At 42.7% G+C, this 14,167-nt stretch overlaps 1 protein-coding gene across 2 annotated transcripts; it reads right to left on the reverse strand.

The window, feature by feature from the left end:
* Window positions 1-740: 740 nt before the first annotated feature.
* On the reverse strand, window positions 741-9,462 carry LOC5520447 (zinc finger SWIM domain-containing protein 5). 2 transcript variants are annotated; one of them, XM_032365481.2, is made up of 5 exons: window positions 9,171-9,462; window positions 8,512-9,060; window positions 4,124-4,635; window positions 3,125-3,554; window positions 741-2,948 (listed from the first exon to the last, which is right to left on the reverse strand). In XM_032365481.2, exons 2-5 carry the CDS (start codon window positions 8,861-8,863, stop codon window positions 994-996), a joined length of 3,249 nt encoding a protein of 1,082 aa, XP_032221372.2. In that variant the 5' UTR covers window positions 8,864-9,060; window positions 9,171-9,462; the 3' UTR covers window positions 741-993. The 2 variants fall into 2 exon arrangements, with proteins under 2 accessions (XP_032221372.2, XP_032221373.2); XM_032365482.2 differs by lacking the exons at window positions 8,512-9,060; window positions 9,171-9,462 and adding an exon at window positions 4,830-7,983.
* Between the last annotated feature and the right edge of the window lie 4,705 nt (window positions 9,463-14,167).

Here is a 14,167-nt window from a genome sequence, read left to right on the forward strand (position 1 = left end):
ATGGGGTCAACTTTAATATGATTTTTCCCATTCTTTTGATATCCGCCTAACCCTCCTGTTGCTCTAGGTAGGGTTTCTCAGTCCATTTGTTTGTCCTTGTTTTAACTAAGCCATACGCTGCAGCTGGCAGCTCTAACCAATTCGGTTTGCAGTGCCGTGCGTGCTAGTGGACCCAGCGCTTTCTTTTTTACCGCCAAACTGTCACGCCCGGCCGGAGAGTGCCCGCAAATTCTTCAAGCATGAAGCCCGCACGTTCGAAGTGAGAAGTCGACTAAGTACAAGTCTATTTCTTTAGCGTTTGATATGCCCTTTCCTTTTAAACGCACGGGAGCATTTTAGCCCGCAAAGCTGCAAACCATGCCTTGGATGTGTCCAGAAAAGAAAAACTGACTGAAACACAGGCTGATATTTCTGCAAACCATGCCATGGATGTGTCCAGAAAAGAAAAACTGACTGAAACACAGGCTGATATTTCTGCAAACCATGTGTCCAGAAAAGAAAAACTGACTGAAACACAGGCTGATATTTCTGCAAACCATACCTTGGATGTGTCCAGAAAAGAAAAACTGACTGAAACACAGGCTGATATTTCTGATATTTTGTGTTCAGGTGCACGGGAACCCCTTTTGGAACCGCTTCCTTTACAGAGACCCGACTTCTGGTCCCTAGGGAGGGAGGGGTAGGGAAGTACGGTAAGGTACTAGGGGACAGGTTTGGGAGAAACAGATGAGCAACCAAAATTCAAAATGATTTAATATTTTAATTATATATATCTATTAAAATTATTTTCTCTTTGAACCACATCAATTTACACTTAAAACGACCAAGAGGACAGGTGATGAAATAATATAAAAAAGGTACACCGTTTTGACATAGAAAAAAACATAACAAATAAAGCATTATTTGTAATAATAATAATATTATAATAATGTATCATTTTAGTTCCCGACATCAGGAAATTGAAATAAATAAATAATATGAGACCTATTTAATTTAACCAAACTTTAGCTTGACAAGTTGCATGAGTTTCTTTTTTCCTTTGTAGAGCACTTTCATGTTGTTGATAAGCGCGCGGAAACGGTGCGGACCGTCCACTGCAAGTTCAAATACGTCCTGTGCTTTGCAAAGGAAGTCCACAAAGTCCCCATAGTGTCGTGGACTTATGTGATTCAGTCTACTATGCACAGTGTTAACATAAGCACTGATCGTGGACTCAAGAAGTTGAGTCAGCGGTTCTTTGTCGCAGAGCGCGAGCTTGCCAAAGCTTCCCCCACAGGCTGGTGAGGTCTGTGCAAAGGCGCATCGGAACAGAATGTCTGAAAGCACAGAGGGACACTGTACGGCCTTGATAATCAAAGGTATGACTTTCCCCAGTTCCTCACGGCCGAGAGAGTGGGCTAGTGCGCATGTCCACTGGATGTCCCCTATTGAGGGGTGTGTGTCTTGATTGTACGCCAGCGTGAAGTGCTTTATAGCAAGAATAGCGAGCTTGAAGGAACGGCGACCGAAGTTCTTGTGCTCCATGTAGCGAGCGATAGCGAATAGCTGCGTTGGCGAGATGCTGGACGCAGCTTCGAGGACCAAGTGATAGGCTGCCTCGAATGCAGCAGGCTCCTTTTCACACAGAGTCAGCGCCGTGAGACAACACAACTGGGGCTCCCTGCTAGCGCACTGCAGCGCAAGGGCCCTTGCGCAGCACTGTAGGGCTTCCTTTTCGACCATCGTGAGCTTGAGACGGATAGCGGTAGTGGGTGACATAACAGTGGCGGCGACTAGGGAAGTAGCCTCGGTGGGAGTGAACAGAGTGCTCCAGTTCTTCATGATAATACTAAGCGCAGCAGTACCGAGCTCTACAGCACACTCAATCGACCACTGAACCATCTCCCGGCGGCGCCAGTTCTGAGAGTTAAGGGTCATCCTCAGAACCTGAAGTCCTAGATCCATTGCGACCTGTAACATGCAGTAGTCATGGCAATCGCCCACTGAGTTAAAGCCTGCTAACTTCAGCGCATCTTGAGCGAGCCGAAAGAGCTGTGACGCGGAGTGAATGTGCTTTTGGGAAGACTCTAACACACTCTGCATCCGGGACTTGTTGCCCTTGGCCCCACTGAGCATGCGCAGTGCAAGCTCACATTGCTGCGATTCTAAGTGTCCGAGAGTGTACCATCGCGTTAGGCTTGTGCGCATGGCGTCGAGCCCTTGATCATTAGCGTCAGCAGTCTCATCTAGTACCAGGAACCTCATGGCTCTAAGGCCCACTCGGTAAGCAAGTTCTGGGTCCTTAGATAAAAACAAGCTGAATAGGAATCTCGCGAAAGTGTGCATTGGAACGGAACGGTGATAAATCCCAAGTCCTAGTCCGCTGAACGGTCCTCCTCCGTACAGGAGTTCCGTCTGATCTCGAAGTACGTCCATTAATTGCTTATCAAAGCTGAGTAGATTTAGCTGGGCGATGAGGTGCTCCTCCTGGCGGCACGCCTTGTCCTGTGCGTAAAACCCGTCCGGCATGGACCGTTGCTGTCCGAGACCCATCAACGCCGTCTCCACCGCTAGTGTCAAGTACGATTCCGTATCATTAAGTCTCCCGGGAGCGCAAATGTGCGTGTAACTTTTAACGTCCTGTTGAGTGCACTTATAGGAGTCCAGCTCCTCAATGTCTGATTGGTCCTCCGTGGACGCCTCAAGTAGGGTGTCATATAATACTACAATGGGGTCAAGGGCGTGGCCTATCCACCCCTCTACGGTTTCCTCGCCAGGTGACTCCTCGTACAGTCGGGTCTCTAGTTCTTCCTCCCCATAACGCTCTTCGAGTTCTTCCATCTTGTGGAACTTGTGCGCCTGCTCTTCTTTCATTCCTCTGGCGACAGCAACAGCGAGGCGAAGAGCTTCGGTGGGATAACCGTGAGCCCTCAGTGCATCAACACGAGCAGCGGCGACAGGGACATCCTCTGTTGGGAGAAGGATACATGAGAGTTTAATTTCATTCTGAGTTCTTTGACTTTTTATATCTAGAGGAAAACTGACTATTTTTGTTTCAGATAGAAAAAAATAATCATGCATTGATCTTTCTCAAAATTCTCCCATTCTCTATCAAAGGAGACATGTTATAGTAATGAGAACTTACCTGTCCATGTCAGATATTGTTCATCGCAGCCATCGCCAATGATCCGCCGCAATAGTCCATCCTCCCAGTTCAACTCGCAGGTCGCGATCGCCCGCGAGAATACCGTCCGTCGGGACGACTCATCCCTAACCCTCTGATTATTGTTCGCTTCTTCACGCACATCCGGGTTCTCCAGAGGACAAACGTCCATTTGGCTCCACGCTTCTAAGGACTTCTTCCACACGGTCTTTTCTGACAGAGTTGCATCTGGGTTGAGCACGACACAGACCCACAGGGATCCCAGTTGGTCCCAGAGCTGTCTGCATTTGTCGTTCATCGAGGTGCCTTGTTGCTTCCATATTTGGAGACGCGGGTCAGCGAGAAATTGTTCGGTGATCAGACTGAGCATGCGCGAGCCATTTTTGTCATGGACACGAAGCATTTCACGAACCTAAACACAGAAACACGAAATTTTAATGTCGTAGTCGTAGTGTCGTAGACTTAGAAAACCTAAAAGCTAAGTCGAATCTCTAATTACTTGACCAAAAAGCCTTTTGCGGTTACTCAGACTTTACTTAGTGAAATTCGAGTCAAGAGACTTTGGGCAATTAAGGAAGTACTTACGATGATATGACGATAAACAAGTTAAGAGTTCAAAAGCTATTAATTAACCTGACGTGCAGGTAACTACACGCGGAGATAAACGAGGCGAACGTAAGCTCGCTGATACGACTATCATGCAAGACGTAAGATACTACAAACAGGCTGATGGAGATGGAAAGAAAGGGGAAAGGGCCTAGTCAACATATTAAAAACAAACTTCACATACTTTGTAAAGTATAGCAAGTTCATAGTAATAAGGCGCGAAGCTAGGAGTGAATGCATGGTGGCGCAACATCCCCCTCGACAGCTAAAAATAGCAGTCTTTCCGTATTGAAGAATCGCGAAATTCAAACTTTTAAATGCCTGCGCAATCCGCTTTGGCAAGCCCTGGCCAGGCGCCTGACTTGCAAGCCTCACCTTAGCAAACATGGAAAGAAGGTGTCTTCCACTATTAGAGTGCCCCCCAGGCGACAAGTAACTCCTGACCTGGTCCCGGACCTGCCCAGCGTCCAGATGCCAACAGTTCTCATCGTTGACACTCGCACCAGCGGTGGGATCAGGCGCGCCCGACAACCGATTGATTTCAGAGCTCTTTTTCAAGATTTCATCCGCGAGACGCTGCGCTGTGGGCAAAACTTCCGTATGATGTTCCGTTAATAAATATTGTACTAATTTCTGTAGTTGGTCTCTGTTCATTTGTGAGAGAGTCTCTGATATCGGTACCCGTAGGGTGACTTTAGACGGGTGACGAATACGAAATAGGGAAAGTGCGACGACATGGGCGCACCAGAGAATGTCTTTGGTCCCGCACGAGCATGACACAGACGTGATTTTACACCTATCGAAACCGATGGATACTTTGAACTCCTCTGTCTGTCGGCCATAACGCGTTTCTTCTTCCTCGATGACAAATCCAGTCAGAGTGAACCCTGAGGATGAATCGGAAAAGAATGATCACTAAAGCGCTATCAACACAATTGGGTGATATTGTAGATCTAAAAACCTGAGATACGCCTAAACTTCCTTCCTTTTCCCATATCGATTGACCAGAGGCATCAACACATTTTAGCTAGATAAAGAGGAAACCAAAAACAAACCAATTCATACAAAAATATAAACCCACCACACTCAAGGCAAACCTCTAAGCTCCGTACAGACTCCGTACATTGTTGCACAATAAAACTAATATGACTCGGAGTATTTGAAGTGTTAGATTGTTACATGTTTTTTAACACTGTGGGTACAAGACACCACGTTTTTTGTCTTTGGATTAATTTCCAAACATCACTTGCGGTCACTGTAGCGTGACAAGCACTCAAAATAAACTATTTTCGTTGGCCTTCAACTGCTCGACACATCACACCCCCTTTGGTTAAACCACAATCTATCAACCCCTTGAGAATTGTAAACCAAGGGAAAGACGGAGCCAGCCAGTCTGGCGCGCGCTACACACAGCCCACCTAGACCGAACGTCGTTAGCTGCCTGTCAATCACTAGCAATCAACACGCGCGTGGCCACTTCGCCTCAGGGCTCAGTCGTAAACCGCATATTCATTTTACAACGCAAAACAAGACAGGAGTACTAGTGATAAAGTCGAAAAACAAAATGCCTTTAAAGAAATAAGTTCTTTCGAACACTTTCTGCTTTCCCTAAAAGCTTTTATCAATATCGGTACGTTTTACAATAGTGGTATTTGAAAAGGGCAGCCTTGTCCTGTGTTATTTCTCTGTTATTGCGGAGATTGAATATACTGGGAGTGACCTTTCAAGACAAGTATTCGTATGCTCTTTGGAAGAATTCTAAATGCCGGACTAGGTGGCTTGTGTGTGTCGAAAAGCACTGTCATCTAAATCTCCCAACACTTAAAATCAAAGGATTACCCTTATGCCTCACGCACCGAGTTATGCGAATTACGCGGCCAATGCCCACACTTGGGCCGCATCTCGAAAAAAAACACTGACTAGTTTTACGCTTTCTCGCGTCAAAACGCGTCAAATCTGACTCGCTAATACGAGCAAATGAATTCTATTTACACTCTTGAGTATAAAAAGATCCGTCCATTAGGATTGTTTTTCTTTTCTTTTGAATTCCTTTCAGCCGATTTTGATTTTGGGGGTAATGGGCGGATCCTGTGAAGCTGATACAAACAGATAAAGTCTACCGAAACACCAGAAAACCCTCGCTTTCAGACTATGTTTATTCCCTAGAACTATTTATGATCTTATGGAAGCCTTTGTTTTGTCCGGTGTTGGTGGAATTGTTAACTTCTGGTGTTTTGCGGCCCCCATTTGGGTGTAAACGGTGAGATTTCGTGCGCAGCAACACTTGAAAAAGACAGACAAGCAGGCTACTTAGTCGGTTTAAAGAACTCTCTTTTCATCGGCGTGTTTTACGTTGTAGCAACCATAGCCTTAAGGGACTACCCTGCCTTTCACTGCTTTAAGTGGTAGACACCATACCGTAATAGCTTAGAAAAGAACAGACTCCTAATTGCCTTGAATAAAGTACCCCCATCGAATTATCCGTGTTTTTTCTTTGAACTGCTTTACATGCAAATGAAGGTTTTTGTTGGGCGAAAACAGTTAAAGCTCTTTGAGCTTTAGTGAGCTTAGCTATCATTAAACAACGTGTGTACTGGTTTGCAAAGGTATAATCGTCCCCAGGGACGGGGAAACAGAGGCCGAGCCAATTTCGCCCTAATCACCCTGCTTTTAATAGTAGCTTAGTGTTTCAACAAACTGTGGCTTAAGAACTATAGTGAAGTTAGCTTTCAACGAAGATTGAAAGCGTTTTTAACAATAACTCAGCCAGTGCAGCTATGATACAACCAGTTCAAAACATAATTTAGGATGCAGTTTCATTTAATCTTACAAGGCGCTCTTGTCTTATCGGCAGTTTAATTTTCACGAATGCGAACTAGTAGAAAATAAAAACTAAAAAAGGCCCTGAATGTAAAAAGACTGCAGATTTACCCTACGCAGAATTCAATGTGGATTAAATTTGCGGGAGAGCGCATAGTATAGTAAAGCGTGGATAACACGTAATACTCTCTGTTCAGCGAACTGCGCTTCTCGCCGGGGCGACTGCCAGATTTATGCATGTCAAGCTGAGACACTAGTTTCACCTACAAGCCTCTACGAAAGCGCCCAGGGAGACATAGTTTGAATTCAGCAGGCGTTGACATCTTAAACACTTTTGCTAGAATTCCGAAGAAACAGTTTCCAAGCAAACTCACTTCGATTTTTATTAGGATTATACAAACGTGCTATTTTCATTAACACTAATACTTGGATACCCAAACATTTCCAGTTTCTGGGTTTGATTTTTTATTTTTATTTTTTTTGGAAGCGGTTTAATCAGGAGAAGTGATCGGAGCTGAAGTTTGTTTCTTTAAGGAAATCTCAGGCTCTCTAGGAGCTAAAGCGGTAAAGCATTTGAACAAAGGGAAAGCGCTCCCTAATCGAGAGGGCTATTGCGGGGGGGCAAGCAAGCCAGACTTTCTGTCGCCAGCCAGCAAAGCCTCGTGAAATTTAACAACCGCAAGGCGCGCGCGTACGAAAAAGACAGAAAATTTTTTTTTATAATTTCGCCGCCTTTGGTTTTTTCCTTGAACTACTAAAAAAAATAAAAAAATCAAAGAAAAATAGCTCCACCTGTTAATAGTACGGGTTTAAACTCTTTTGATAAAAAAGCCGAAAGCTGGTAGTAGTTCTTTGTATGAGAAATTTCGACCTCCGGTACTGGTTCAGTTGTCAACTTTGTTCGGTCCACAGGTTCGCACTCAGCCAGTAAATTGCAGTTGTCATTTTTCCATAAATATCTTGCCGATGTGTCATTTTTAGGCTTTTCCGATGCAGATTCTGAGTTTTTATTAAACCATAGTTTTAGTTTAAATCTTTTGAACTTTGTTTTAGTTTAAAGGCAAGTTTAGAATGCGCTTAAAATTAGCAAGGGTCTACAATTATTACCGAGCCAATTAGAATTCTGTGCGCTTTTATATCGCTTAATCTTCCGTCAAGGAATTTTGGTGTTATGTAGAAAGGCAGAAGCGACGACTGTAATTCAAAAGGAAGAAAATTAAAATGTGAAAAGTGGCGATAGAGAGAGAAAAATGTAATTAACAATTAGAGTAGGCGATTTCTCTTTAACCTATGATCAGAAACCGTAGGTAGAGCTGCATTACCAGTTGCTACCTGCAGTAAAAATATAATTTAAGTTTTCCAAAAAGCAGAGCAAATAATCTGACAGTTCTGCTTGTCATCTGAACTTAAAAACATGAACTAGACCTTGGCACAGTGCACATAAAAAGTAAAAATGAAAGTACTACTATTTCTAGTGACTGACGCCTCACCGACAATTGGCTTCCCAGTGATGGAAGCACTTAAAAATGTTCCCAGTAAATAAATATTTATTGAAAACGAGAAAAAAGTTTTTTTAGGATTTCTGAAAAAAAATAATCGCCATTATTTCCTGTCGGTAGAGCGCGAGACAAATTTTGTGGAGTTTGTCAGATTGTGAGATCCGCCTTTATGTGAGTTGATTACCTAGGAGCTACTATGGGGTAGACATGCTGGCGCTGGATATCACTTGGGGTTTGCACCGACCGACTACAATCACAAATGCACCGAAATTCTTTACCAAACGCCGAGAAAAAAACATTCTGGTTCTTAACTCGAGCCAAAAACCAACTCCTATATCCAAATAAGATCAAAATCGAAATTTCTACTTGGGCCCTTTGAATGTAAACATTGAGTTAAGGGGACAGGGTGAGGGGGGATGGCAGCGTGATTTTTTTTTTACTCACCAACTTGGAGTACGTCTTTCACGGCGTTTTCTTCCAATAAATGAAGTCCCTTCTGAAACGGCAGTCTTTTTAATTCCGCGTGGCATACGGACGTGTGCAGAGACGAATACATACATATATCTTTTTCATTTCGAGGGAAAGACCAGTGTACCACTCGTAGTTGAACAGGCTCGGGAACTCTTTGAATTTGCTCTTCCACGCGCTCAAACGGAATATTCGAGGCGACGCACTTCGCGGCTAGGTCTAGGAGAGTCAATGGTTCGTGTTTCTTGGTTTCTTGATGCAATTTCTTGTGTTTTGGACATTTTTTCCACGGAGAACTACTCCGGCGACGCTTCCTCTGGCCGTCCATAGCTTGTACTGATCGACTCTAGCGCATGCGTGTTAACACTGTAAACATATCAGTCGTTACGAGTACTATCACCCCGGGAGGTGAGAATCGTGCGACGTAGGGGGATCCAAATCCAACCAACCAGTCAAAATATCTCTACAGCTACACGCTTCACAGAATACTTTTACTCTGAGTCAAGAGCAGAGCTGCTCGAGGCCCTAGAAAGAGTAGAGAAACATAAAAAAGTCAAAGAAACTTGCACTGCACGCGTTTCTGTTGAGAGTATTGTTTCGACAGCGGGTTTGACCAACACATGGATTCTCCCTACCTAAAATGACAGCTGGAGGTCAGTTGAAGCTCTCCGGGGAATAAAGCAGTCTCCGCTCTTATTGCCGTTTGGAAATCAGCTGGGACTCGCAGATCTCGGCAATGCGTTCAAATTTCGGACCTTCAGCCAAAATCTCCTTAAATCCGACTCGAGTATTTAAGACCACGGCAAGTAATCTGACAGTGAACGAAAAATAGTAAGATTTACTTAAAGATTGGTTAGGCTTTGTGATGGGATTGAGCTGACATGGTAGCAAAGATAAACTAGTCGCACTGGCGACATCATGTCTGGCTCCTACGGCACACGGGGTTCTTCGGTTTCTTGATTGACGGGTCGCTATTATAAACGCTATAATTAAATTACTAGAAAATACACGGAGATGCTTACGTCACTCAATAGGCGGGCAGTGACGAGTCATCGCACCACTCGGAAGTCGGTATCACGACTCGCTCTTTCGAAACGTTCCGAATTTCCCTGCTTTGGAGGCCTATAGATATAGTTACAGGGCAGGAAAAAGTTTTTAGATCTGTTGGGCATATGTTGTTGGACTAGATTAGTTTTTCTTTTAGACAACAACAAGCTGGTGTAGATTTTTCATTCCATATTCACGCTCCGGGAGATAGTTCACGCACTCGTGTTGCCGACATTCTGGCGCCAGTCTCACAATGGACCATCGCCATATGCATTTCAAATTTTAATAACACAGCGAGAACAGTGTTGTGAGTCAGTGTTTGTTTATTAGCTGTTTTACCCCCTCAGACAAGCCAAATTGAACTCCTACGGTTCACCAAAGCTAATTCTTAATAGATATCGTAAGCGAATGTGGCGCTCTTTCTCGGCCAAAATAGCCAAATTACGAACCGGAAGTAGGGAATATTCACAGGCCCAGTCCCCAGCGAATTCAGCGGCCACGCGGGGAGCCCAGTGTTATTGTCCGTCGCAGACATGCTGTCGCCAAACACAATAGCGTGTACTCATGGCGAGTGAGTGTCCCCTAGATAGCTTTCTACCGATTTAGAGGTGTTTTGCGTATTTGTGGAGGCATGATAGTGGTGGTTTGGCTACCCCGCGATGCCGACTAGGACCAAGTCATTTGTACCGAAAACAGAGCAGCGAATTACAAGAGGCAGCGTTTAGTCGGGCGCCAGTCTGACTGGGTTTGCATCGCGATGGTCGAATCGACAAACGCTGGTTTGTGTACACGGCAGATAAGAACCACTCGAACCCGACAACTCGTGTTTATTCACAGCTTCTGAAAGCCATCAGCGAAAGAAGTACACCTTCAATCTTTCAAAGAACACTCCAAATCTTCCGAGTTTCAAAAAAATTCTAACCAAGAGTGCTTTGAGATGTGAATTATTGAACAAAACTGTTTAAGCTTTTTTAAAGTATCAAAGAAGTTGTGTCTAAGCTACGTTATTTTCCTTAAAATTACTCAAAATTTTAAAAATACGTTCAAATTTCTATCTTTGAATAAAAACTGTGAATTAAATAGGAAGCATTCCTCATCTCGCATATTCAACTTTTAACATGCATAACTATCAGACGAGTGTTTCTAGCAAATCTTTCTTGGCAAACTTATATTGACATAGGGCATACTAGGCAGCTGGTGGGCTTTTTCATAAAACTCTCAATTTACAAGCGAATTCATTTGTTTGCTGTATTGGTGTCAAAACCTTGTGAAATTACGAAAATGGGTTGGCTAAGTTTCCGCCAATATAAAGTGTTCGTCAGCTCGAGATTTTACCCTAAATGGATGCCAATATGCAAGGCAAACATTAAAAAATTATTGCTCTTGTTATTCCTCGTAGGCTTCCTTTTCTCGGCTTGTGATTGTAAAAAAAGCCATTAGTATTTTTTTCTTTCTTTGACACAACAAACAACATGAACTTTTTTCGATTAATATCTCGCATTTAAAAGTCACAATAAAATTGGCCTTTATTCTTACTTTGTAATCGCCTTAACGGGCACTTCAGCTGGCCCTGGTCCGCTTGAAGTCCCCCGGATTGAAAATTAAATACTTTCTAGCGGCGAGCATCACAAAACAAACGCAATATATTCTTATATACGTACCAATATAATCCACACGCTAGCAGAAGTGGTCAAGCGGAGATCTAGAGAAACACCAAGTAATTTGTGAATCCGGTACAGAATGAAGCGCAAAACCAGTGTTTCATACAATTGTAAAGGCTTAAAAAAGCTCTTAGAAACAGCTCGTTTGCACTTGTTCAAATCCCTTTCCGGGCTAGATTACATTTTGTGCAAATTACATTCAACATTTGAGAAGTCAAACCATAATGAAATTGGAAACGATAGAGGGTGAGGCTTGGGATTATTTACCTAAACCTTTTTGACACGAGGCTCTCTTGCTTGCCTTTCGGAAGTCTGAAAGTCAAGCTCACACAAGGGAAACTGTAGCGGATTTTTTTCCACCGAAAAGTCGACTGATTGTGCTATAACAAAGAACAACATCAATAGACGGTCACTCAAGGTTGCGAACCTTTCCATAGCGAAAGTAAAAACCTATGCATTATTCGGTCACGAGTCTGACACTGGCAAGTATGATGGGGGACTCAATTCTGAATAGAAAAGTATATACACTTTTAACTTTTGCATCTATCTAGGTTTCTCTTCGACGCATCAACACCCCCAAATGTATAACTTCTATTAAAATACAACCGTCCTGGTATGCATTTTCTGAATTGTCCCATATATTAATATACTCCAATACAGTAATCCGGAGATATCAGTTATGCCTGATTTAAAATCATACTTGTCTGAACAAAAAATCATATCTTATCTTTTTCATATACGAATACAAATATACAATAAAAACCTTTTCCTTAAGATAAACGATTTCTGTAACTCAGAATTTCAAAACTCAGAATTTTTTTCTTAAAGAGGGGGCGTCGTAGGAATGTTAAACAACGAAAAAACTCCTGCGGTTACAATGAATTTGAATCCACAACACCGCCTTGTAATACTTCAATTGTTCATTTTATTTCCAAACGTTATCTTATGTAGTTTTGCGCGTGCTTTATTTTGGTATAACCCAACCTTGAAATTTTTCAGGCTAGGAATATTTACCAGCCTTTTTGAAACTTTGGGAATGGAATTAGTACCTTTTTCCTGAGCTATGCAACGAGTGTGGTAAAAACCTGGATCAAACAGGAAAGTATGTATGGAAATATGGCACTTCTGCCATATCTCGTGTAAATATTAATAACAAGTGAACAGGAAGGTCCCATGTGAGGATAGGGGAAAAACAAATGGCAAAGTGAACGCCATATTCAAGAGCATGATCTCTTTTTGAGCCGATGACATATCCCTAGAAAAAAGACTCACTGTAATTGCGTTTATCATCAAGGCTGGGGCAACTACACCAACCATCAGCTCTTAAACCAACACAAAGCTTTATTACAGGGATGGATTTGCCCAAACAAAGATTGCTCTATACATCCTGAAATGAAACATGGATAGACATCCATCCAGCAGTTTTTAAAACCTGACGGTTAAAGGAGCCCAGGAACATTTTATTTCTATATTTTTTATATTTTAAAGGCAAATTTCTCCTGCGCAAAAGACTAAGTCGTCAGATAGTAAACCAATATTTATAGACAGGAAAAAGAATGCGATAATTATTTTCCGTCGATTTAGCACAACTTACCTTTTTTACAAAAAGATTATTTGTTATGGCCTTTTTGGCATGTTTTATGTACTTCCTTTCATCTAATGTATAAAACAAGATCGGGATTTCGTACGTATGTGCTCTGCAGGCGTTTTTCTATAAGATGCAAATGTATTCCACCAAGGGTCAACGATATAACAATTATCGTCTAACATTAGTGACAGACCTGTCGCCTGATTAATGTCTTCTTGTGCTTTTTAGCATGATTAAACGGCCCCTCGGCACACGCCCCCCAACTTAGAAAAAGGCGCGAAAAACTTCACACATTCACAGCTACGTGACAATAATGCTAGGATGGATTGAGTGTTTGTTGATTATACCACTGCAAAGATTTGGAATGGAATTCGGGAGGAAAGCCATTATTCTTGTCATTTTCCTTTCGAATAGATATTTAAATATTTATTTATGCCATTTAATCAGCAAGTCCACACAACACCCCACGCGGTTGTTATTATTTGCTTAACTTCTATGTCCAACACGTCCCCAGCGAACCACTTGAGCCTTTCCTTTTGTTCCGTGCGGTGAAAACATGGGGGCCTGTTTGCTGGTGATTTATAAAAGATTTCCTTAAGGCTCCTGTGAGACTTTGAATGAGCGCAGGAGCCCGACATGTTGTCAAATTTCATTCACGATGTCCACTGTGCGTCCTTTGGCAGCGATAGATCTACTGACTCAGCACCGAGAACGTGTGACACATCGCGTAGGGCACTCACACAGCGAAAAGGAAATGTTTACATTTAAGCTAAGCCAATAAATGATTTTAAGGGTGTGTTACTATTAAATTGTGTTTTAAAAGTTTCTCCCTGGGAGCGAGAAAGTGGTCGCGCAGGACAGCGAGAGCCCAGACATTATGGCGGCTGGGAAATCGCACAGCGACGCCAAAATAGCGCAGAGCTGTGAGAAGATTGGACAAGAAGAAAGATCAAGGATAAACTATTTTCAATATTTCCGGAGCAGTAGACTATAGGTCTGCTTCACGTACTTAGCAAGAACCCTCCGGAGCGAAATGGAAAAATCTCTTCTGATCAAGAGTTTATTTATATTCAGATAAAAATAAGCAAATAGTTCTGTTATTTTATCGACCAACGCGAGTCTGGGAGCTTTTCCTATGTGTGTAATTTGTATGTTTATCCTGTCTATGGTTTAGGGCTAGCCCAAAATTTACTAAACTATTAGTCAACTGAAACTGAATTGGCCAGCTTACCGAACAAACCAAGTTAGTAAGATCACGTATGATTTTGAAAATTAAATAAAATTTCATTCCACCCACGTTTATTTGAGCCCTGATATTGAATTTTTCAAATCCCAA

The sequence above is a fragment of the Nematostella vectensis genome, chromosome 1, assembly GCF_932526225.1.
Source record: "Nematostella vectensis chromosome 1, jaNemVect1.1, whole genome shotgun sequence".
In the NCBI taxonomy this organism is placed as follows: domain Eukaryota; kingdom Metazoa; phylum Cnidaria; class Anthozoa; order Actiniaria; family Edwardsiidae; genus Nematostella; species Nematostella vectensis.